The sequence below is a fragment of the Lithobates pipiens genome, unplaced genomic scaffold, assembly GCF_037356315.1.
Source record: "Lithobates pipiens isolate NorthernLeopardFrog02 unplaced genomic scaffold, aLitPip1_a1.2 Scaffold_25, whole genome shotgun sequence".
NCBI classification, from domain to species: domain Eukaryota; kingdom Metazoa; phylum Chordata; class Amphibia; order Anura; family Ranidae; genus Lithobates; species Lithobates pipiens.
In genome coordinates this window covers 111270678-111296969 of record NW_027507787.1, presented here as the reverse complement: position 1 = coordinate 111296969, position 26292 = coordinate 111270678, and the positions used below count along the sequence as shown (strand labels likewise).

Genomic DNA, 26292 nt, shown 5'->3' with positions numbered 1-26292 from the left:
TCCTCGGCTTAGGCCGATATTTATTCTTCTACATATTCTTGGGTGGGAACAACCCTCAAACAGCATATATAAATAGGTTTTGCGTAAAAGTTATAGCGTCTACACAATAGGGGATAGATTTATGGCATTTTTATTTTATTTTTTACTACTAATGGTGGTGCGATTTTTAACATGTTATACTTGCCTCCACTGTGCAGCTTGTTTTGCACAGAGTGACCCAGAACATGGTCTTCTGGGGTCCCTCGGTGGCTGTCTCGGCTTCCCCCCGCAAGTACTTCTCACGTTCATGCAAGCTCCCTCGCATGGTGAAAAGCGGTTGTGGGCATGCTTACATAATAAAGCCGGCAGCTATAGCCGCTCACTATATCACTCGGCCCCGCCCCCGGTGCGCCGCGTCTTTGGATGTGATTGACAGCAGCGCGAGCCAATGGCTGCCCTGCTTTCAATCAATCCCCTCTAGCCAATCAACGGCCAGGCGAAGAGGATGTCAGAGGCGATCGCAGGACTTTCAAGGGGTTGGGCAAGTAAAACAAGGGGGGCTAGAAGTCACAAGATTGCTATATACTGCTGATGAAAAAAAACGGAAAATTGTATACTTACCTTTCCGTAATTTTCCTTTCCTGACGCATCTTCATGGCAGCATACACTCTGGGTTGTGACTCCGCGTCCACAACCTGATTTGTATGTAATCCGTGAGTAGTTGGGCTCATGCATCTGGGGTGGGAAGCCTCTTCCTAAAACTTGTAGCATGGAAATTCTGGACATTTGGCTTGATGACTGCTTGGACGAGGAGGTGGAAATCAACAAATTGACAGAGGGCTTTCTTTGGAATGCAGAGCACAAGTCCTTTTTTGTGTTTTCTACCTCCAGGGGTGGAGTCATGCTGTCTGTTCTGTCCTGAAAGAGATGTTCTCTGTTTAACTGTATGTCCAACACTGATGTTTGTACAGAGGTGCGACCAGATTAGAACTCTTACAGGTTTCTTACTTGGAGTATGCTATAATTTTCCTTGATGTGACGAGTTCTCTGTTCTGCCACAACTCTTAAAGCTGATCGGTCCATACTGACAAACCTGGGTTTCAGGCTCGGTTCACACAGGGGCAATGCGACTTTGGACGCGACTTTCAAAACTACTTTAAGTTGCCCCAGGCCAGGCGACTTGCCGTGGACAATCAGAGAATGAGCTCTCGGGGGGGGGGGGGGGGCTCCTTTTGAGAGCTGATAATTGTCTGAGAGTCGCCTCCGTATAGACGGAGATCTGACTTGGAGACGACCTCCATTGAAATCAATGGGTACCAGTCGCCTACAAGTCGGATTGAAGTAGTACAGGAACCTTTTCTGAAGTCGGAGCGACTTCAGTAGTGTGCATTAAGACAGCTCTTATTCACTTACATTGATTTCTACATGTTGTGCGACCTGAGGTGACTTGGGGCGACTAAGTCGGATCTGAGTCGCCCCTATGTGAACCGGCTCTAAGGGTTCAAGGCCACTCACAGCTTTTGTAATTTAGTGTTACTAAACCCAGGACCATGCATTCACTATATCTGTCTCCCACAGTACATAGAACATATATTTTTGTAAATGTAAACTGCTAAATACCCTTTCCTGTCGCATCATGGCAGCATACACTCTGGGTTGTGACTCGGCCCCCACAGCCTGATAGGACCACATAGCTATAAGATGCAGATACGCCCCCCGCCCTGGTATTCTCTGTATATATGAATCACCTTTGTGGGTGGGATATTGTATGCTGCCATGAAGATGCGACAGGAAAGGAAAATTACGGAAAGGTAAGTAAGTATGCAATTTTCCGGTTTCCTGTCGCATCATGGCAGCATACACTCTGGGGATTAACTCGCAGACAAGGTGGGAGATGCAAAGGTAAACGTTTTTTAGCAAGGAATAGAAGAGTTGGCTTGAATAATGAACTTTCCAAATTCTACTGTTGATAGCCAAGCTGAATCCACCTTGTAGTGAGAGATTAAAGGTGTTCCTGGAGGACCAAGTGGCCGCTCTGCAGATGGTTTCCGCTGAGACCCTACAATACGCTGCCCAGGCCACTGCTCTGGTGGAATGAGCCCTCAGGTCTTCAGGAATTTGCAGCTCACTCAGCAAGTAGGCATTTTTAATGGTCTTCACCAACCAGGAGGCAATGGTTCAGGCCGACACTGCTTGACCTCTCCTAAGGCCGTAGGGAATGATGAAGAGGTTCTCCAAACTTCTAAAGGATTTGGACACGGAAAGATATTTTATGATGTTGCCCCTTACATCCAGAGGATGAGGGTCGCCCTGGTCTGTGTTGAGAGCTGGCAAGTTGATTTCCTGGTTGAAGTGAAAAGAGGATGCCACCTTTGGGATAAAGCGATTCGAGGGTCTTAGAACTACCCTATCCGGATGATCAGATACGGCTCCTTAATCAGTAATGCTTGCATCTCTGAAACTCTCTTCGCTGATGTGATTGCGACCAGGAAGGTGACTTTGTTTCAGGTGCCAGAGGGAGATGTTTTCCAGTGGAAAAAAGGGTTCTTTGGATAATACCTCTAAGATGACTGATAGGTCTCATGTTGGAAAGGAGGGCTTCCTAGGTGGTCTTAGTTTAAGACAGGCCTGAAATTGCATAACAAGGGATTGTGAGCCCATTTAACCCCTGTCAGGGTGGATAGAGCTGACGCCTGAACTTTCAGAGTACTAGAGCCAAGACCTTTGTCTAAGCCTGATTGCAGGAACTCTAGGATCAGAGGAGCAGAAAGGGAGGACAAATCTCAGCCAAGGTCCTGAGAGAAGGTAACAAACTTCTCCCAGACCCTGTGGTAGGTTTTCTGGCCTGGAGCAGGGTATCAACTACCTTCTGGGAGCAGTCCTGACCTAGATACTTAGCCCTCTCAGCCTGCAAGCCATCAAGTGCAGCCTCCCCGAATCTGGATGTAGTAGCTGGCCCTGGGAGAGCAAGTCGGCTGACAGGGGAAGAGCAAGAGGGTCTGCAGTGCTCAGTTGTAGGAGGGTGGTGAACCATGGCCTCCTGGGCCAAAAAGGAATCACCGCTATCACCAATGCTGTTGATCTCTTGAGCCTTAAGAGAAATCTCGCTATCAGGGGAGTCGGAGGGAAGATATACCCGAGATGGAAATTCCAGGGATGCTGGAGGCAATCCGTCCCCTCCGCTGAGTGAAAGGGAAATCTCGACAGGAACCTTCGGCATTTGGAGTTTGCCGGAGTCGCAGCAAGGTCTATGTCTGGTTGACCCCAGGTCTGGCAGATGAGGGAGAAGGCCCGAGGGCTCAGGGACCACTCGTCGTTGGAGGCGAACTCCCTGCTGAGCGTGTCGGCTAAGACGTTCTCGACCCCCGGGATGTAAGTCGCCCTCAGGTCTGACAGGTTCAACTGTGCCCATTCCATCACAGGGAGAACTTCCTGCATCATGGAGGGACCCCTGGTCCCCCCTGTGTTTATGTAGGCGACAGCAACCTTGTTGTACATCCTTAAGAGGACCTGCTTCCCCCTTAAAAGGGAGCTGAAGGCCAGGAGAGCTTGGGAGGGCCGCCCTCATCTCCAGCACGTTCGATACCGAGTCCCGTACTTCAAAAGGCCAACAGCCCTGCGCTGCATGGGACTGGTAGTGGGCTCCTCAACCTTCTAGACTGGTGTCCGTGGTCACTACCTCCTGAGGAGGGATGACTATGTTTGAAATTGTTTAAGTTGTGGGGACGAGTCCACCAAGGCAATGAGCGCCTGATTGTCTCCGAGATCCGGATCGTCTGGGTCATGGATGAACCGTCCCACTGATGTAGGAAGGAGTTCTGCAGAGGTCTGGTGTGCCACTGAGCCCAACGGACCCTCGGAATGGTCACTGATAGGGAGCCTTGAAGGCCAAGGCATACTCTGGCCGACAGGTATCTTGCTAAAAAGGCCTTCTTCACCTTCCGGACCAACAGGGAAGAGTTATCCGGAGGCAGCTGCACTGTATTGTACTGGGTATCTAGTTGGGCTCCTAAGAAGGTCATTCTCTGGGTGGGCTGAGTCTGGCTCTTCCCCCAGTTTATCAGCCATCCCAGATTCTGCAGAGTGGAGATGAGGATCTTCCGATGTTGTAACAGCGACTCCTGGCTGTCTGAGAGGAGGAGAATATCGTCCAGATAATGGTGGACTCGCAGCCCCCTCTCCCTCAGATGCGCGATAACGGGAAGAAGGACCTTTGTAAAGGTCCTGGGAGCCGTAGAAATTCCAAACGGAAGACTCCGGAACTGAAAGTGTCTGTGGCTTAGAGAAAAACGGAGGAACTTTTGGAGTTTTGAATGTAGGCGTCCTGTAGATCTATGGAGAGCATCCAGTCCCCCAGATTTATGGCCTGGAGGCTCTCCATTTTGAATGCTTCTACCCAGATAGAGCGGTTTAATCTTTTTAGATCCAGGACCGGACATAGGTCCCCTGATTTTTTAAACTAGAAATAGAGGGGGAATAGAACCCCCAACCTCTTTGGGATAGGGGCACCTCCGTAATTGCTTCCGTTTGGAGCAGATCCTGAACGTATCGGGTCAAGGCTAACCTCTTTTGCCGGGAGGTTTGTTGGGCAAAAATGGTCCCCCGGGGGGGAAGTCCCCTGAATGACCATCTGTGCCCGACACTAACGGTGGTTAACGTCCAGGGGTCGCTTATCGTTTCCGCCCAGACCAGCGTGAACTTTGAGAGTCTGGCCCCCACCACTGCTGGCTGGGCGGACGCACCTTCAAAAGGACTTCTGGTCAGTAGATGCCAGGGTCCTGGGCTTCTGGAACTTCAGGAAGGACGTTTGAGGGGCCTTCCAGTTCCTTCTGTACTCCCTACCAGGCCTGTAGGACTGTACGGGAGGTTACGCTTAAAGGGAGGAGGCCTCTGAAGCTTTGGCTTTCTATCCGAGGGGTTAAGCCCTGATTTTCCGCCAGTGACCTTAGAAATAGCAGAGTCCAATTTGGCACCGAAAAGGTTCTCGCCATCATACGGGATGCACAGGGTTTGAGCCAGAGAGCCCGCCTGTCCATTACCAAGGACAACATAGCCCTGGATGCAGACTTAATAGCATCCACAGATGCCTCTGCCACAAAATCCCCTGCAAGGCTTAGTTCTTGCAGGGCCCTAACTATCTGGTCCTGATCAGCGCCCTTGGATACAAGCTTTTCTGTGCTTGCTGACCAACTGGCAATAGCCTTACCCACAGCTGCAAGAACCACTGCTGGCCTGCATACGCCTCCTGCTACTAGGTAAGCTCTTTTGAGATAAGTATCGATCTTCCTATCCAGGACATCCTTGAATGACACAGCGTCCTCAATAGGGAGCATAACGTGCCTGGCCAGGCACATGAGGGATGCATCCACCACTGGCGGAGACACAAAAGATTTAATTTTAGCCTCCTTTAGAGGATATAGTTTGGCAAGCCGATTGTTGACACTTGCTTTCTTCTCGGGTCTATGCCACTTGTCTGATAAGTTCCTCCAAATCATCAATGAAGGGGAAGGCTTCGGGTTCTCTCTTCAGGTTCGGGACCCCCCTCCTGGGGTTCCTCCCAGCTAATGGCCTCCTTCACTGACCTCACAAAAGGTTCTATTAGGGAGAAGTGAAAGCCTGCTGAAGCCTCTAGTTCTTCCTCATCTGAAGGAGGATCATGCTCTCTGGAGTACATGCGGGAGCCGGCGAAGCACCCCGTGGAGATAACTCCGTGTCCGGAGCAACACGTGGAGCAGAAGACTCTGAGCTCTCTGTGTTCTTGCCCTTTTTCTCTGGTGGCTTCTTCAAAGCACCTGCAGCATGCCAACCCAAAAATGTCTGGAAGGGCAATGGCCCCGCATACCCAGCAGGTATTTTCTGAAGGATGGGAGTGGCGTGCTGGTGAATGGTGCCTGCGGTCAGGGGATCTTCTTCGGCGGGAATGGCTGCGCCTTGAATGAGACCTGGAGCGACTCCCTTTCCCTGAGCAACTTCCTCCGCCCGAATGACTCAGTCTATGGCCCGAGCAGCTTCTTCTATGCGAGGAATCTGTGACATGATCTTGCGGACCTGATGGGGTTAACCATTTAGGTAGCATTAGTGTGTCCGGCTCTCTTTTTCGATCTTCTCTACACAGACACAGGTAACACAAAAAGGGTAAGGAAGATAAAGCCACAACAGAAACAAGAGGGGAATAGATAGAAAAAATACAGGGGAGATACTTACCAAACAGAGAGGCAACACTGGGGCAGAAAAACCAAAAATGCAGCAGTCAGGAAATTCAGCTGAGCACAAAAACAGGCAAAAAAAAAAAGGCATCTGCATTAAAAAAAGCCATCGTCCCCTTTTAAAATTGGAGCCGGGGTCACGTCCCGCCCGCACATGCCAAGTAGCACCGTGCGGCCGCCGGCGCCATCTTGGAAAAGGGAAAAGACAGACATACACAGGCTGCCCAAAGTGCACAGTGAGCATGTGCAAAGCGGCAGAGTGACCAGGAAGTGTGCTGATGCTGCTGTGGGACTACAGAGCTCAGCAAAAGGAAGTAAAATATGACAAAGGCAACACTGAGGGAAAGGCACCAGACAACCTAAGGTGACAAGAGATACTGAAGGCAGAGGGTATGCTGTCAAGCTGCAGAGTGACACCAGGGAGGAAGAGGAAACCAGAGACCACCGCAGGTACGAAGCCTGTTTAAGGCTTAAAGACCAATCTTTTTATTATATGCCTTCAGCCTGTTTAAGGCTTACTTCCAACGGCTATAGAGGCAATGCTCTGTTTGCAGAGAAAAAGTATTCATACCCCTGAGATCACCAGAGTGGGGTTCCTTTCATTTAGCTTCCTTTTAAAGGCTGTGCCGGTAAGGACTTCCACCCAGGAGAGGGGGAAACACGACCCGTGGCCCCTCACCGGGGGGGGGGGGGGTAAACACGACCCGTGGCCCCTCACCGGGGGGGGGGGGGGTAAACACGACCCGTGGCCCCTCACCGGGGGGGGGGGGGGAAACACGACCCGTGGCCCCTCACCGGGGGGGGGAAACACGACCCGTGGCCCCTCACCGGGGGGGGGGTCGTGTTTCCCTCCCCCCCCCCTCACCGGGGGGGGAGGGAAACACGACCCGTGGCCCCTCACCGGGGGGGGAGGGAAACACGACCCGTGGCCCCTCACCGGGGGGGGGGGGGGGAACACTACCCGTGGCCCCTCACCGGGGGGGGGGGGGAAACACTACCCGTGGCCCCTCACCGGGGGGGGGGGAGCACTACCCGTGGCCCCTCACCGGGGGGGGGGGGGGAGCACTACCCGTGGCCCCTCACCGGGGGGGGGGGGGGGGGGACACTACCCGTGGCCCCTCACCGGGGGGGGGGGGAACACTACCCGTGGCCCCTCACCGGGGGGGGAACACTACCCGTGGCCCCTCACCGGGGGGGGAACACTACCCGTGGCCCCTCACCGGGGGGGGGGGAAACACTACCCGTGGCCCCTCACCGGGGGGGGGGGGGGGGAACACTACCCGTGGCCCCTCACCGGGGGGGGGGGGGGGGAACACTACCCGTGGCCCCTCACCGGGGGGGGGGGGAACACGACCCGTGGCCCCTCACCGGGGGGGGGGGGGAACACGACCCGTGGCCCCTCACCGGGGGGGGGAACACGACCCGTGGCCCCTCACCGGGGGGGGGGGGGGGGGGAACACGACCCGTGGCCCCTCACCGGGGGGGGGGGAACACGACCCGTGGCCCCTCACCGGGGGGGGGGGGGGGGGGAACACGACCCGTGGCCCCTCACCGGGGGGGGGGGGGGAGGAACACGACCCGTGGCCCCTCACCGGGGGGGGAACACTACCCGTGGCCCCTCACCGGGGGGGGAACACTACCCGTGGCCCCTCACCGGGGGGGGGGGGAAACACTACCCGTGGCCCCTCACCGGGGGGGGGGGGGAACACTACCCGTGGCCCCTCACCGGGGGGGGGGGGGGGGAACACTACCCGTGGCCCCTCACCGGGGGGGGGGGGGGGGGGGGGGAACACTACCCGTGGCCCCTCACCGGGGGGGAGAACACTACCCGTGGCCCCTCACCGGGGGGGGGGAGAACACTACCCGTGGCCCCTCACCGGGGGGGGGGGGGACACGACCCGTGGCCCCTCACCGGGGGGGGGGGAACACGACCCGTGGCCCCTCACCGGGGGGGGGGGGGAACACGACCCGTGGCCCCTCACCGGGGGGGGGGGGAACACGACCCGTGGCCCCTCACCGGGGGGGGGGGGGGAACACGACCCGTGGCCCCTCACCGGGGGGGGGGGGGAACACGACCCGTGGCCCCTCACCGGGGGGGGGGAACACGACCCGTGGCCCCTCACCGGGGGGGGGGGGGGAACACGACCCGTGGCCCCTCACCGGGGGGGGGGAACACGACCCGTGGCCCCTCACCGGGGGGGGGGGGGGGGAACACGACCCGTGGCCCCTCACCGGGGGGGGGGGAGGAGGAACACGACCCGTGGCCCCTCACCGGGGGGGGGAACACGACCCGTGGCCCCTCACCGGGGGGGGGGGAACACGACCCGTGGCCCCTCACCGGGGGGGGGGGGACACGACCCGTGGCCCCTCACCGGGGGGGGGGGGACACGACCCGTGGCCCCTCACCGGGGGGGGGAACACGACCCGTGGCCCCTCACCGGGGGGGGGGAACACGACCCGTGGCCCCTCACCGGGGGGGGGAACACGACCCGTGGCCCCTCACCGGGGGGGGGGAACACGACCCGTGGCCCCTCACCGGGGGGGGGGGGAACACGACCCGTGGCCCCTCACCGGGGGGGGGGGAACACGACCCGTGGCCCCTCACCGGGGGGGGGGGGAACACGACCCGTGGCCCCTCACCGGGGGGGGGGGGAACACGACCCGTGGCCCCTCACCGGGGGGGGGGGGGGAACACGACCCGTGGCCCCTCACCGGGGGGGGGGGGGGAACACGACCCGTGGCCCCTCACCGGGGGGGGGGAACACGACCCGTGGCCCCTCACCGGGGGGGGGGGGGAACACGACCCGTGGCCCCTCACCGGGGGGGGGGGAACACGACCCGTGGCCCCTCACCGGGGGGGGGGGGGAACACGACCCGTGGCCCCTCACCGGGGGGGGGGGGAACACGACCCGTGGCCCCTCACCGGGGGGGGGGAACACGACCCGTGGCCCCTCACCGGGGGGGGGAACACGACCCGTGGCCCCTCACCGGGGGGGAACACGACCCGTGGCCCCTCACCGGGGGGGGACACGACCCGTGGCCCCTCACCGGGGGGGGGGGGGGGAACACGACCCGTGGCCCCTCACCGGGGGGGGGGGGGAACACGACCCGTGGCCCCTCACCGGGGGGGGGGGGGAACACGACCCGTGGCCCCTCACCGGGGGGGGGGGGGGAACACGACCCGTGGCCCCTCACCGGGGGGGGAACACGACCCGTGGCCCCTCACCGGGGGGGGGGAACACAAACCGTGGCCCCTCACCGGGGGGGGGGGGGGGGACACAAACCGTGGCCCCTCACCGGGGGGGGGGGGGGGGGACACAAACCGTGGCCCCTCACCGGGGGGGGGGGGGGGGGACACAAACCGTGGCCCCTCACCGGGGGGGGAACACAAACCGTGGCCCCTCACCGGGGGGGGGGGACACAAACCGTGGCCCCTCACCGGGGGGGGGGGGGACACAAACCGTGGCCCCTCACCGGGGGGGGGGGGGACACAAACCGTGGCCCCTCACCGGGGGGGGGGGACACAAACCGTGGCCCCTCACCGGGGGGGGGGAGGGGAACACAACCCGTGGCTCCTCATGGGGGGGTTGAGAACACAAACAGTGGCCCCTCACAAGGGCACCGTACCCCGCAGCGCCACCCTTCAGGAAAAGGGGGGCGCCACGAGGCCTAGCAGGCCACGGCCTAAACTTCTGGCCACCCACCGTGAGCACGCAGCCCGTGGGCTAAAGTTTTGCATGGTCGGACCCTGAGCCCTGGACGAGCGCTTGGATGGTAGGCTGCAAGCCACAGCCTAAATTTTTACCTGCCAGCTGCGAGTGGGGGGACTGACCAATCCCAGCTGGTAGGCCGCAAAGCCGCAGCCTAAATAAGCCCCAGGTCACCTCCCTCCCAGGCCTCACCACCAGTTACCCCCTCCAATACAAACCCAGAGGGTGGAAAAGAGGAGCCGCCCTGAAGGGGGAACTGAACCAAGCTACAGGTTTGAAGCCTGCAACCCACACCGCTGAGGGTCATCTGGGCCCTCCCGGGAAAGAGGGGGGGGTGGAGAACCCCAGAGGGACCGACCGCCCCAGGGAGTACTTGCGTCCCACACCACTCCAGGGAAGGAGGAGAGGACCCCTTACTTATCTCTCCAGCAATCTGCGCAGGTAACACTTACGGACAGATCCTCCTCGCCACCGAAGTGGGGGAGGCTGTCGGCCATGAATAACGCTGTCACACAGGCAGAGACCCAGTCATATGCGAACTCGCAGGTCCAGCCCCTGTCCAGTGGGGCTGTCGCAGTTGACCTAGCACATAGCTGCGGTCTGCACTTGCTAGCTGGCCAGATTGGGGTGACTCCTGGATCTAAGTATCCAGTCTGTCACCCACTCCGGCAGTTGATTGTAGAGCTCCCCGGAAAAAGATCCAGGGACAAAAATAAAAAATAAAAATTCCCTACTCCCGACTATGCAGAAAAAAAAAAAAAAAACTGAATGCCTAGACCAGGGAAGGGGTTATATACTGACTGTGGACAGCCCATGGAGTGGCAATTTTTTTTTTTTTTTTTTTTTTAAGTTTCTGCCTAGTCCTACTCCTGTGGAGGCGATATAACCCTATCGTTGTGAAGATAGAAGGCTGTGTCTGTTAATGAACTATTGAGAAAATATTTTACCAGCGAGGAGGCCCGGGACAATAGCCAGCAATACCTGAATGGAATTCTGTTATTAAAGGCAAGTTTATTACTTAAAACACAGTGTATCTATGGGCATATCGGTTCTGAGGTGGTTACTGGGCTGCCTTCAAACTGATCCACAGGTGCAGCGCAGAACACCTATGGGTTACCTACATTGAGCCATAGACTTCTGTTATTACCTGCAAGTTTAGTGCGCTTTCAGAAAGTGCACTACAACTGCAGGATATAAAAGAAGTATATGGCAAAGTACAGCTAATCTGCAGGAAAGCCACAGGAGAACTTCCACCCTCTGTGTAGGTAAACCACAGCACATGAGTGTGAAAACAGCCTTAGGCCCCATTAACACTATCGGTCTGACCCTCCGTTCACCTCTATCGACCCTCAGATGTAAACAGACTTGTGGCCATTTACATCCCACTTACCTCCAATCTGATCTGTCCCCTTCTATCTGGACAGATGGTATCCAAGGGCTCAGAGTAGAGTGGGTTGTATCCATGTCGGTTCTGCATATGCAGAGTGGACATGGAACTGTCATCCTCCTGCTCCACTCATTGTGGCTCGTGACCAGTTACCAAGTCGCTTAAGTGGCCCTCACTCTTCAAAAGGTTGGGCATCCCTGCCCTAGGGTAACCCCCAGACCTGAGGACTTATTCTGCTGCCTGCAGCACACTGCACCTGAAGGCGATATCCTCATTCCATCTTACATGCACTTGATAACATTTTGCAAATGTATGTACTGAAGACCAAGTTGTGGCCTTGCAGATTTGAGACCTGGAGGCCTGGTGACGCACTGCCCAAGAAGCACCAACCGCTCTGGTAGAATGCACCTTAACTTGAAAAGGGGGAATCTTTCCCTTTAAAACATAAGTTTGAATTATAACTTGCCAAATGCACTGGATTTGATGCTGCTTGTCCCTTCTTAGGACCCTCAGGCAGAAGAAATAAGACATCAGTCTTACGAATCGGAGCAGTTTTCTTAAATACATTTTCACTGCTCACTACATCAAGACAATGTAGTGACCTTTCTTCCCTGGAACAAGGTCTTGGGAAAAAACCCTGGCAGAACTATATATTCAGATGAAAGCCCAAAAAAAACTTGTCAAAAAAAACCTGAACGAGGGCGTAACACCACGCTGTCCTCATAAATAATCAAATATGACTCCTTACAAGAAAGAGCGGCAAATTCTGAAATCCTCCTTGCTGAGGATATAGCAAACGAAAATATCAGCTTCCTAGTCAGAAGGACTAAGGGAACATGCTGCAACGGTTCGAATGGCTGTTTTTGTGACACTGAAAAACGAAATTTAAGTCCCAAGGGCTTAAGAGCGATTTAACTGGCGGATTAATCCGCAGCACTCCTTGCATGAAACCCTGGACTAAAGAACGCATAGCAAGCATTATCAATAAAAAAAAAATTGATAAGGCTGAGACTTGGCCCTTAATAGTACTCAGGGCCAACTTCATCTCTACGATTAATTGTAGAAAGGTAAGAATTCTGCCTACGATATATCTCTGAGGGTACCAACCCTTGGACTCACACCAGGAAACATAAGCTTTCCAGGCTCTATAATATATAGCTCTAGAAGCTGGCTTCCTAACATTAATCAAAGTAGAGATAACTGACCTGGAAAGCCCACATTTTTTCAGAATGTGGGTCTCAATAGCCAAGTCATTAAATTTAGCATTCGTAAAGTAGGATGGAACATTGGCCCCTGAGATAGCAGGTCTGGCCTTAGTGGGAAGAGCCCTGGACCCTCCACTGCCATCCTTATGATCTCTGCGTACCATGACCTTCTGGGCCATGCTGGTGCTACCAGTATTACCGATTTTCTTTCCAGCTTGACCCTGCTAAGAACTTGAGGTAGCAACTGAATCGGGGAAAAGTGCATAGATCAGTAAAAACGGATCCCACGGGGTCGCCAGCGCATCTGTTCCGTATGCGAGTGGGTCCCCTGTCCTGGATGCAAAGTTGGCTAGCTTAGTGTTGAATCTGGACGCTAGAAGCTCTACGTCCGGAGTCTCCCATCTTTGGCAAACAGCCTGAAACACCTTGGGGTGAAGAGACCATTCTCCTGGGAATAACTGCCGGCGACATAGATAGTCCACCTGCCAATTCTCTACTCCCAGAATGAAAACTGCCAATAGGCATGGGACATTCTCTTTTGTCCAAGTTAGAATCTGGTTCACCTTTCTCTGAGCTGAGACTCTTGGTGACCCCTTGTGATTGATATATGCCACAGCTGTGGCATTGTCGGACTGGATCCTGGCAGGATAATTCTTTAACCTGGAGGTCCAGATTTCTACAGCCAGATACACTGCCGGAATCTCTAGGATGTCGATGGGCAAGGCTCCTACTCCCCAGCCTTTAAAGGCTGGCATCTGTCGTTACTACCTTCCAGATAATTGATCTGAAGGACTTTCCCTTCAGCAGGTTCCAAGATAGTAACCAACTGAGGCTTTGGGACACTCATGGGGACAGCCACATTGGCAAGTCCAAAGCTTGAATCGTTTTGTTCCAAGCAGACAATACTGCTTTCAGTTTCGAAATGGAATTGAGCATTGGGAACTGCTTCGAATGAAGCTACAATCTTCCTTAACAACCTCATGCAAAGGCGATTTGAAGGATTTCTCCTTGACCTGACCATCCTCACCAGCTCCTGTATGGAGCTGATCCTTGCGGGAGGCAACACCACCCCTTTTCTGGGCTGTGTCTATGATCAGGCGCAGATACTCCAGCCTTCTTAGTGGCTTTAAGGAGGATTTCTTTAGGTTGAGAATCCAACCCAAACCTTCCAGGTAACTGCTTGTGATGGATACATCTTACTTCAAGCAAGCCACTGACTGGTCTATTAATAGATCGTCTAAGTAAGCCAAGACAGTTATGCCCTGTTCCCTTAACCGGACTAGAGGTGGGGCTAATACCTTAGTGAATACCTGAGGTGCTGTAGCAAGCCCGAAGGGCAAGGCCATTAACTGAAAATGCTTCTGTTCTACTTTGAACCACAGAAACCTTTGGTGAGGAGGAAATATAAGTACAAGCAGCTATGCATCTCTGATGTTGATGGAGGCCAGAAGTTTTTCTCCTTGCAGGATGGAAACGACTGACTTGATTGACTCCATGCAAATGGAGCGGATTTTCAGGAACCGATTGCGATTACGTAGATCTAGACTTAGTCTGATATCCCCATTTGGCTTTGCCACCATAATTAGGTTTGAGTAAAACCTCAAACCTTGCTCGTGTTTGGGAATCTGTCTGATCACCCCTTGAGCCAATAATCGGTCTAATGCTTGCAACAGGGATTGCTTTTTCCCTGGATCCTTGAGAACATTTGATCTAAGAAAACGAGATGGTGGAAACTCTCAAAGCTCTAGCTTGTATCCTAGAGACACTGTGGAGAGAGTCCATTTGTCCTGAATCTCCCTTTGCCAGACTTCTGAATACATCAGAAGTCTTCCCCCCACCTTGGTGAGGGGAAATGTCTCTTCATAAGGAGGTCTTGTATTCTGCTTTGCAGACTTGTAGCCCCAGATCTTCCTTTATGCCTGGTCTGATGGCAGAGGCCAAACAGTTTAAATGAAAGACGCTTATAATTTTCTTTTGACTGGCAAAAGAGTACCATTTCCGCTGGAAATTGTTTGAATGAATTTATTCAAACTATCGTCAAATAATCATTTGCCCTTAAAAGGGGAAACTAGTTAGAAGGTTATTACAAGGCGTTTCAGCTGACCAACCCTTTAACCAAAGGGTCCTTCGCATATGTACAAGTACAAACGTAAGGCGTGATGCCTGGTGAATAGAATCCTTCATAGCGTCTACAGCAAAGCATAATGCTTTAGGTAGCCCGGCCAGTTCCTGTGCTTGTTGTGCAGGGAGCTCACCTGAGAGCATCTGTGAACTGGTCCTTTAAGGACTGACAGATGTCTATAGCTGCAATTGCAGGCCAAGCAACAGTACCTGCTAAGAAAAAAAGGATTTTAACAGACCTTCCAACTTCTTATCTGTTGGATCTTTAAGCATAAGCGCATTGTCCACTGGGTAAAAAAAATATATTTTTTTTTCACATTGGAAAATAGCGTCAACTGCTGGAACTTTCCATCTTTTAGTGAATCTTTCTTCCATAGGATAGAGCTTTGCGAGTCTCTTTGAAAGGGAAAAAACTGCTTATCCAGATGATCCCATTCGGTATAAATAAGCTTTTTTAGTAATGTGTGGACGGGAAACGCATGCAAAGGCTGTAAAGGCTTCAAAGAACCCAAGGAAGAGACCAGCCCTTCAGCCAACTCTGTTAGGGGTAGCATGCAAGTAGAGCGAAGCATCTTTGCAAGCCTCTGTACTTCAGATTGTGAAGTAGGGATCCTTAGGAACTTCAAGTATTGCTTCCTCCGCAGAGAAATAAATCGCATGTCTTTCCTTCCGATCATCTGAGGGCAATACCCCATCCTGACCCCATAATTCTATTGGACCCTCCTACTGACTGTAAAGAGTAAGGTGGGGGAGGGGGGGGGATCTAGGACACTTCCTATACACTGGATGGATGATTCGATTAAAGCCGCTAATCTTCCTTCTAAGCCTTGCAAGGCAGAGGAAAATGCATCTTCAGTCACCTCTATAGGGGCTGAAGTGTGTGAAGCAGTTGCACCACCGATAGCTTCCAATCACTCACCCTGGCTTGCCATGTCTGATCTCTCCCAAGTGGAAGACCATATGGAGGCATAACTGGGATTTCCACCAGCGCCTGGGGGGGGGGGGGGGGGGTGACACCTTAGGTACCTTTACGGTAGGTCTGGAAGACATAGTGCAAAGAACAAGCACAGGTACACACAAAACAGTTCTTTTGCTACTAGCAATCTGTCTGGAAATGCCTGTTTACACCCTTACGTGCCCAGCGCTCTGGTTTCTTAGTGTGACAGACTGCCTCTCTTCAGTTAAAGTATTTCTGAGGGGCGTGGCTTGGACATGGCCGCGTGAGGAAGCAGGATTCCAGAGCTTCTCACACACGCCACAGCTACATTAGCCTGTTCTGGTGGCCACATCGCCCCGCAACAAGTCTCACTGGCATGTCCCAGCGCCGGAGGGCCTCCTCCAGACATCGGAGCACCCCGCAGCCTGGAAGCAGCTCCATAGGGGCATATTTTGGCAGCAAAGGCGGCCAGCATGAGTCTCCCAAGATGGTGACCGGGAAGGGACGTGGAGCGAACGCTATGGCGGAGGCATGTGTACAGCCACAGTCAGCCAGGTCCCCTATTCAGACGCCGCAGCTGGTAAGAGATACCGCTCCTCCTGACTCCCCTGGCTCCTCAGCCTCCCTAGATCAGAGCTCTGAAGCCTCAGCACTGATGGGTGACAGGGACTTCAAGCAGCATATCTGGTCTCTCCCCACAAGAGAGGACCTGGATCGCTTTTCCACTAGAGTTGAGAAGGCCTTTAAGCAGGACATAGAGCAGCTGAATAGGAATAGGCTGGAAACTCTTGAACAGACAGTGGAAGAAGCGTTGCCAGTGATTACACAGTTAAGGGACAAGTGCGCAGCTCAGGACCAACAGATAGAAGCACTGATCTCACAAATTGATGATTATGAGAACCGCAGCCGCAGGTCCAACATCTGCATACGGGGGTTGCCGAAGGCAACAGGAGCTAGGGACATATTACCTACCTTGCAAGGCATCTTTAAAGAGCTTCTGGGCCTCCCCCCCCTGCGACCGTGGAAATTGACAGGGCTCACAGGGCCCTTCGCCCCCCGTCACAAGATGTCGATAACCCCCGGGATATCATTTGAAAAATTGCATAAATACACGGTGAAGGACCAAATAATGCAACTTATGCGCAAACGTCCCTATTTTGACTTTGATGGCGCACGTCTATTCTTTTTATCAAGATCTGTCCCGGCGCACTTTGATGCAGCGCAGGGCACTACACCCTCTCTTGGACTCCCTCCGCACAGCAGGTATTACTTATAGATGGGGGTTCCCCTTTAGCCTCCACGCTGAAAGAGATGGGAAGTCTGCCACTTTGCGTTCTAAGGACGACCTGCAGCGTTTCCTGACGCAACTAAACCTAGACCCCGTGGATTTTCCTGATTGGAGGCTCTCCATGAACATACAGACAGTGCAAGCTCCCCCACCATGGCAGCAGGCCCGACCCAACCGACATCCAAGGAACCGCAAGCGCTCATCCTCGACGACTGCGAGGCAGGAGCCCATGGCAGGGAATTAAGGGTGCCCCACTTGCTGCTACTTTCTTCAAGCTGTCCCTCGGATGACCTTTGACCAAGCGCCCACAGCCTATAGTAGAGCTACCGACAGTACACGCAAAAATGGAGACGTGTGCCTTACCTGCCTGGTCTGCAGCTCCTCTACTTCTCAGTTTTACTTTTCCTTTTTCCCCCCCTTTTTTTTGGGGTGTTGACAGCACTTTTTTTGCAGAGTTTGCACCGCGCAAGGCCGAAGGAACTGCCGTGAGAGATTACAGCCATTATTGTGTACAACGGTTTTATGGCACATCAGTGACTTAAGGGCTTTTTGCTCCCCGGACACTTACAGCGTTTATAGTTGTGATGGGCGGGGATTTCCAAGTTGTCCATGTCCAGTTACGTTCCCCACGTAGGACTACCCGTATTGGGTATTAGCCCAGGATTGGGCGCTTTTCCGGGCACTGGCTGCTCCCCTGTATTGGGGGGGTGACGGGCGCCCGGCAAACAGTTTTTGGTACACCTGTGCTGCAACTTTGTCGCCGGTGGGCCTAGACCACAGGATGTTATTTGTTCTCTATGATGTGCTAACGTTTTCCTTTTTCCTTTCTCCTATTTTCTTTTTCTCTGTTTTTTGTTTTTAGTGTCCCCCCTCCTCCTCCAGCCCCCCCTTCTTGCCTCCCTTCATCCCAGCCTACCTTGCTGTTCCCTGATAGGCTGGAGCTCCTGGAATCTTGCCTCGCCCGACACTACAGCACTAGGAAGGTCGCCTAGATGGAACCCGCAGACACAACATGGCTACGGTTAAGGTAGTGTCCTATAACGTGCGGGGTATGTGCTCCCCTAACAAGCGAAATAGGCTATGGTTAGAACTGAAACGCCTGGGGGCACAAATGGTGTTTTTACAGGAGACCCACTTTACCGATACCTCTCTCCCTAAATTGCCCACACACTTATTCTCGCAATGGTTCCTGTGTAACTCGCCTACGCCCAAATCCAAGGGCACGGCCATAGCCATCCACACAAATTGCTCGTTCCAACCTCTGGAACATAGAGTGGACCCTCAGGGACGCGATATGTGCCTGAAAGGCACCCTCCTAGGACAGACGTATACGTTTGCTACGATCTACGCCCCTAACACCCAACAACTTGCATTCATAGATCAAACCCTTTCTAATCTGGCGGACTTCAGGGAAGGTAGATTAATCCTGGGAGGGGACTTTAACATCAGCCCAGACCCCACACTTGACACCTCCGCAAATAGATAGTCACATTCCCATGCCTTCCTGAGACATTTCCGTAGATCACTCCAGGAATATACCCTGGTGGACTGCTGAAAGCACTACATGCTTCTGAAAGGGACTATAGCTACTACTCTGGAGTACACAAGGTATACACTAGAATAGATTTGTTGCTAGTGGACCAGGACACCTTGGACTTTGTTATGCGGTCTATGGTTGCTCCCAGAATAATCTCAGATCATGCCCTGGTGACACTTACACTTTCACTGGCCCAGGCCTCGACTAAAGCAAGGATGTGGAGACTGAATGAGAACTTGTTAGATGACCTGGGAGTGGCGACGGGGGTGCAGGAGGCTGACACTACTTCGCGGAGAACGACAAAGGGGAGGTGAGCGAGGGAATTCTCTGGGAGGGACATAAAGTGGTGGTGCGGGGCACCTTTATTGCACTGGGAGCTAAACTTAACAAGGAGAGACGGGCAGACTTCTTGAGGGTATTGCAGGTGCTACAACGCACTGAGCTTGCGCCTAAAAGAACGTCGGGCGCTGCAGTGCTCCGGCGCCTGACGGAACTCAGACAAATTTTTTCTAAGCTGCTGGACCGGAAAATTAACTGGAAATTGCGCTATCTGGCCCACACTTACTACGAGCACGGCAACAAGTGCGGCAGGCTACTGGCCCGAGCGCTTCGTAAAAAGAGACTTCTGGCCCATGTCCATAAATTATGCTCTCCCACTGGGGAATCTACAAAGCACACATCCAAGATATCCTCCATGCTTCGTGATTATTATGCGAACTTATACAACTTAGACCTTGCCTCCTCTCCGGCAGACTTAGCCCTTAAGAAGACGCGCATAGTCATACCTCTCAGCCATTGGGCTCCCCACCCTTGCTCCAGGTCAGGTAACGGACTTAGAATGCCCAATCACCGCGGAAGAAATCTTAGCTACGATAAAATCCACGCCTACGGGCAAGAGCCCCAGCCCTGATGGCTTCACCAGGGCCTACTATGTAAAATTCTTTGACAAACTGCACTCCCCTCTATGTGCTCTCTATAACTCCCTAGCTTCAGGTGGGGTCCTGCCACAGGAGACTTCGTTGGTGCATATTACTATGCTCCCGAAAGAGGGGAAAGACCCATCCCAACCGCAAAGTTATCGCCCAATATCCCTCCTGAACACGGACCTTAAAATTATTTCCAAAATTATCGCCAACCGTCTGAAACCGCTATTACCGGAGTTGATCCATGCTGATCAGACAGGTTTTATAACGGGCGAGAAGCTAGAGACAACTCCAATCGAGCTGTTCAGCTTGTCTATTGGGCGCGTACATGCTATCGGATGCCTCCATACCTGGTTCTGTCTACAGATGCGGAGAAAGCATTCGATCACGTGGATTGGGATTTCCTGAACGCAGTGCCTCGGGGCACGGGGCTAGGCCCACGCATGTTGCAATGGATCTCGGCTCTTTATGTGTCTCCCACCGCCTGGGTCAAGGTTAATGGGGGCCTCTCCTTACCGTTCCCTAACCGTAACGGCACGAGACAGGGTTGCCCGCTCTCACCCCTCCTATTTGCACTGGTATTGGAACCATTACTGCAGAGGGTCAGAGACAATCCCAATGTCCAAATCAGAGATATTGCCGATCACCGTTCCTCCGGCTCTGGGGGACACCTTGAAGGGCTCATTTCCATTCACGTGGGCGGCTCCCTCCTTGAGATATCTAGGTGTTCAGCTCACGGATAGTTCTGACTCCCTATATGGACAATTATTTGCCCCTGCTGCAGAAGATTTCAACAGACTTATCCACATGGGACAAATCACTCTTTACCTGGGTGGGATGAACAAACATTTTGAAAATGACATTGCCCCGCATTCTGTTTCTCCTACAAATGATACCGATACACTTACCACAACTGGTTTTTCTCAGACATACGTAGCCTTTTTGTTAAATGCGTGTGGGGCGGGAAGAAGCCACGTCTGGCCATAGCAATGCTCCAACGCTCCAAGCTGAAAGGAGGCCTAGGAATACCCAGCATACCCCAATACTACCAAGCGATCGCATTACAACGCATTCTAAATTGGAAGTTTCATACGCCACATAAGCTATGGGTCCCCCTGGAAAAGACAGTGGCGGGCAGAGACTTGGCCTACGCACCCTGGGTCCCTGTAGGGGACGGAGGGCTCTCTAGGTGGGTTTCTCCATTTACAGTCCACTCCCTGGAAACATGGGATAGGGTTAACACACGCCTTGCACTGGCACCACAGGTATCCCCTCTGACACCGGTGTGTGGGTACCCGTGGTTCCCCCCGGGGAACAGTTGGCCGCGTTCGGTCCGTGGATAAGGGATGGAAAGGTCAGCCTAAACAGATTTGTAGAGGGAGGGGCGGTGGTACCGCTTTCTACTTTGAGGGAGTGATATGGTAGTTTCCCCTTTGATTTTTGGAGGCATCGCCAACTGGAGGCCTTCATATCCATGAGCCGTAGACAAACACCACTTAGGACCACGTTAACAGATTTCGAGAACATGTGGGCTTCCGCGGAGCCACTGATACACGTGATCTCGTGGATGTATGGACTGTTAGAGTCCACCACACCTAATCCCAAGCCACACCACATTATAGACTGGGAAAAAGACCTCCAACATGAATTCACGGGAGACCAGCTACATCGTCTGTACCGCCTGACGCATACCAGCTCGATAGACTCCAAGACCCAAGAAAATAACTATAATATTTTATCCAGGTGGTATAGGGTTCCCGTCACCTTGGCCAGAATCTTCCCAAACACTCCAGATGTGTGCTGGAGGGGATGTGGAATGAAAGGCACCTTCCTCCATATCTGGTGGGAGTGCCCTGTGCTAGTGCCAATCTGGACTATGGTCCGCAAACATGTGTCTGATAGTCTGGGTATAGATATCCTGGCCTTGCCTAAGCACTTCTTGCTCCACATACCCACTATGCCTCCATCTCGATATAAAAGGAGTGTACTCCCCCCACCTCCTCAATGCAGCCAAACACTTAATACCATTACATTGGAACAGCTTGCAAATCCCAAGCGAGCGGGACTGGTTGAGGAAGGTGGGGGAAATAATGGAAGCAGAGAGTTGGCTGGCTACCTGCAGGAATACCAGGGAGAAATTTGAGCACACATGGGCAACTTGTCACGCTTCAAAATTGCATGCGCTCGTGGAATGGCGCCAAACTTTGGTATTTAAAAATCCCCATAGGCGACGCTTTAAATTTTTTTACTGGTTACATATTTTGGGTTACAGAGGAGGTCTAGGGCTAGAATTATTGCTCTCGCTCTAACGTTCGCGGCGATACCTCACATGTGTGGTTTGAACAGTTTTCATATGTGGGTGGGACTTACGTATGCGTTTGCTTCTGTGTGCGAGCTCACGGGGACAGGGGCGCTTAAAAAAAAAAAAAAAATTTAAAGTGTATAACTAAAAAAATAAAAATAAAATTGACTTTTATTCCTATTACAAGGAATGTAAACATCCCTTGTAATAGGAATATGGCACGATCGGACCTATTTACAGTGAAATATGGGGTCAATAAGACCATCTCTCACCTCTAGGCTGGGAATAAAAAAAAAAAAAAAAAAAAAAAAAAGATCCTAGCTTCCTAGCCAGATCGGCGCCGTTAATTTGAATACAGAGGCCGGGCGTGACGTCATAACAGACTCCGGGGACAATCTAGTCCACCGGAAATCTCTATGATTACTTGCTGGGGCCGGCGGATCCTGTGACCGACTCACCGATGGAAATGGCGAGTCGGTAGAAGCACTGGAGGGCAGCGTCCCCTCCCGCCGCCCGTAAGAACAATCAAGCAGCGGAACAGCTGCTATGATCATTCTTATGGTGTAGGGAATCGCCGGCTAAAAACTGCAATATCTGAATGAGGTCTGTGGCCTCAGGCATCATTTAGATATAACCACCGAAACCCCATGACGTCAATAGACGTAGTGTGGGAACCAAGTGGTTAATTAAATAAATAATTTTCACCCAAAAAAGTGCGCTTGTAAGTCCGCTGCACAAATACGAAATACGGTGTGACAGACAGTATTGCAACGACCCCCATTTTATTCTCTAGGTCGTTCGAATACAAAATATATATAATGTTTAGGAGTTCTAAGTAAAGGGGAGAAGATGTGTGGGCAGTGAAAGCTCCATTAGCATTGCTGGCTGTCATACCAACAGCCACCACTAGAGGACGCTAGATTCCAGAAGGAAAAATAGGACCGTAGAAGGCCTCAAAGCCGCGGCCCGACGCGATCACGCCGGGGGGGGGGGGGTGCACGGAGACAGGATAACCCCAGCTGTGCTGCCCCAGGTCGCTAATGCGACTTGGCGCCCGGGGTTTGTCGAGAATACATACATACATACATACATACATACATACTTTATCCCTTTACAATCACTTTAATGCTGCTGTATAGACAGCACAATGATAAAGTAATGAAGTGGTTTAGTGCTTAAAACATTTTAAGGCTTATGAGGCTACTGTACATTAAAATTATGTGTTGGCTTTATTTCCTTAAAATTATCTAGTGATTTTCTGAGAGTCAGCCACTAAGGGAGGGGAGGCAGGAGAGGAAGGTTTAAAAGTTGGTAGTAGTGATCCAGAGACACATGAAACAAAATGGTTTTCTATGGAGCAAGATACACAATAGCATGTAGTATGCACATGTTGGCAATTTGTAAAAACGGAGAATGTGACCTGGTTTATACTCAAACCTTTACTGACCTTTGATGTCAATCAACTGATCTTCACTCAAAGGCTGATTTGTGACCGGATCTGTGCCATTTTCAGCCAAGTACTTTTCAATGAGCCTTCTATCAAATACATGACCCGATACAGGTGAAACGCAAGGACGATCTGTGACCTCATTACTGACTGCAGAAAAAACACACAGTATATACAGACAGGCATTAATAAAAGTGTATGACTAAACACTAGCTTATAAAAAGTGTACATACCATTTCTTTTTAGGCTCATGTATTTCAACTAGCACAAGACTAGTTTTTACCCCCTGTCAGTGCAAAGTAAGGAAAAGTGTAAAAAGTTATGCAGTCTTGGTATGATTGATAGTTTTTCCAAATATATACATAGAAATACAGTATATACACCAAGAAAAGTGTAACAAGTACTTCTGCCACTGATCTGTAGACACCCAAGTCATATGCTTAAAAGGAGGGAGTGTACCAAAAAAAAAAAAAAAAAATTAAAAAAAGCCAGCAGCTACAAATACTGTAGCTGCTGACTTAATAAATGGACACTTACCTTTCCTGGAGTCCAGCGATGTTGGCAGCCAAAGCCGAACAATCTCCCGACTGCTGCCGGCGCCATTTTCGGTGAGGGAATCAAGAAGTGAAGCTTTGCAGCTTCAGTTCCCTACTGTGCATGCGTGAGTCTCGAAGCGCAATGAGAATGGGTCCGCGCTGTCTCTGGGACCCGTGTGTGTCCTAGCAGACAACGCGGCGGGACAGGAAGAGGCATAGACTCCCACAGGAGTGTGTGCAAATACCTGTCTTAGAAAAAGGCATCTTCACCCCCTCCCCCTCCGCTTTAAAGTCCTGATAACTTCCTGACCAGTTGGGCCTCCAATAACTGTACAAAATGGGAAAAAAAAAAAAAAAGGGAGGGGGGGGGGGGAATCAGATGAAGATATGTGATGTGTCACAATGCGTAGGAAGTGGCCCGAGTCAGACGTACACTAGGGAGGAAACGTGAGAGTGCCCTGAGAACGCCATACATACTGGTTTTCCATTTTGTTTGTTTTAAAAAATGCAGCATTGTAAGAGTCCATCTTATGGCATTTAATAAATATATTTAAGCCTTTTTTAAACATGCTGCACTAGTGGAGGCTTCTTTTCTCTCTTCCTCTTCCCCTGTTTTTATGCTGTGGTGATACCGGAGCGGTCCAGGACATATTTGTGGAGGAATTTGAAAGGGAGAAATACCTTTGGCTTCACCTGCAGTATATACACCAGTCCAATAGGACCCTGACAGAAGTATCTGTCTAACACCAATTATTTGTTGATCAGGACACTACACGGCTATAAAAAAAAAAAGAAAAAAAAAAAAGGTGAGAGTTCTGTGAGACCATAACCCAGGAGAAAATATATGGAATTCTATATGAATAATACCATCTATTACCATAGCAACACATATTTGACACATAGCAAACAACATATTTGGAATATCGTTGAAATACATCATTGTGATTTGGAGGATGCTTCCATTTTACTTCTCAAACTATTAATCCATCACATTTAAATATTTGGACTATTTTTTATGTTTATCTCTATTTTTATCTGTTGCTCTTTAGGCTATTAAAAAAAAAAAAAAAAAAATTGACACATTTTTATATCACCGTTTACATATGATACTTTAGATATTTTATCACTGTATGCATCTGCCACTTTACATATTAGCATTTATTTGCACTGTGACACTTTATTCACTTAATTATTACTGCACTTTATTATTTACATAAGATATTTTTTGCACTATTATTCAGTTATATAGAGAATCTATTTCTCTTAAGTGATTTTTCACACATTGCGAGTAAATCACTTTATACATATTTTTACCATTTGCTTTGTGTTATTGTGAACACAAATAGATTTTGCAGCAGTTATTTGTATTTATCACTTTACATTTTGTAGATCGGCATTATCACTTATTACTCCAAGTAGCGTGAAGGACACATTCACATTTTTGTCTAATCAAATCAGCCAACCAGAAGTCCCTCCAGTGTTCCTAACCGTTTCTAACCTGTGTATCAAGAAGATTTAACGGCTGAGAAAAAGGAGGATGCTGAGAGGAATGGCCTTGCATGAAAACCGCTGTTAGACTTACCGGCATTCTCATGAATCTTCCAGAACAGCTACTTAAAGCGGAGCTCCATCCGATATAATCTAAAATGTATATACACTAACTTTCAGCTATCCAAAACAGTAGGTTTTTTGTTTGTTTTGTTTTTACAGTACCTTTTTTTCTGCTGACATGCTGGACTTCCTGTGTATGCGATCGCGGATATGGGTGGGAATATTGCGGCTATTTGTAAATATCCCCTATCCGTACTGTCTCCTGGGAGCTTGTGTCAGTTCCCAGGAGTCAGTGCGGCGGCCTGAGCTGTTGTCTGTGCTCCGAATTGAAGTCACTGTGCATGCGCGAGATCTGGAAAACAGCGTGCAGTGCATGCTGGGACTAAAGTGACACTGTATCCTGGAAGAGGATGCCTTTGGGCTTCACATGCCCACAGGCAAGATGAAAACCACCGAACAGATGCTATATAACTTCATTTACATTTATATAGCTAAAAACGATATGGTAAAGACTTATTAGTACTCGTCCCATTTTATAACCAATTTAGTCAATGTCATTGAAAAAAAAAAAAAGATTTAGGCAGTGGAGTTCCGCTTTAAGAGATGAATGGTTCCACCCTCTACAGGAAACACAAATCAGAATTTAAAAAGCCCCTCCCTCGCCTCTGACCCTCAGTTGTTTGAAGATCAAGTAAACCTCCACCAAAAGTGCACTCGGCAGAGGAATAAACTCACTAAAACACCACCATCAGGTAAAGGAGACCAGTGAATACAGAATAGGGTGGGAATATAGTCGCTGTCCTGGAGGATTCATGGAAACACCATTACTGGTAAGTATAATGGGGGTTTTCCCCTCTCATCTTCCAGGACAGCTTTTGAGAGGCTAGGCAAGATTCTATACCTTATGAAGGGACAAGAGCCTTTATTACTTTCCTACCAAAAGAAAGGTTCTGGCTAAAGAGCATCTGGACTCTATAATGCTCGATAAACACATGAGGACCACCAGACAGCAGCTTTAGAAATTTCTTCCCATGATCTGGCCATGGATCTTGCTGAATGAGCTCCAATTCTGGAAGGAGGGGTGTGACCTGACGCTCTTTAAAGTGGAAGTAAACTCCCCTATCGTTTTCAGCCAAGGAAGCTGCCATCTTTGCCTCTGTTTA

General features: G+C 51.3%; 1 protein-coding gene across 2 annotated transcripts in view; it reads right to left on the bottom strand.

The window, feature by feature from the left end:
* The window catches only part of PRPF19 (pre-mRNA processing factor 19), a 563471-nt gene that overhangs the window by 517099 nt on the left and 20080 nt on the right, over window positions 1–26292 (bottom strand). For both annotated transcript variants that reach the window (XM_077454802.1, XM_077454803.1), the window contains exon 2: window positions 23043–23192. In XM_077454802.1, the coding sequence (XP_077310928.1) occupies window positions 23043–23192 (150 nt within the window). The remainder of the gene's footprint in view (window positions 1–23042; window positions 23193–26292) is intronic.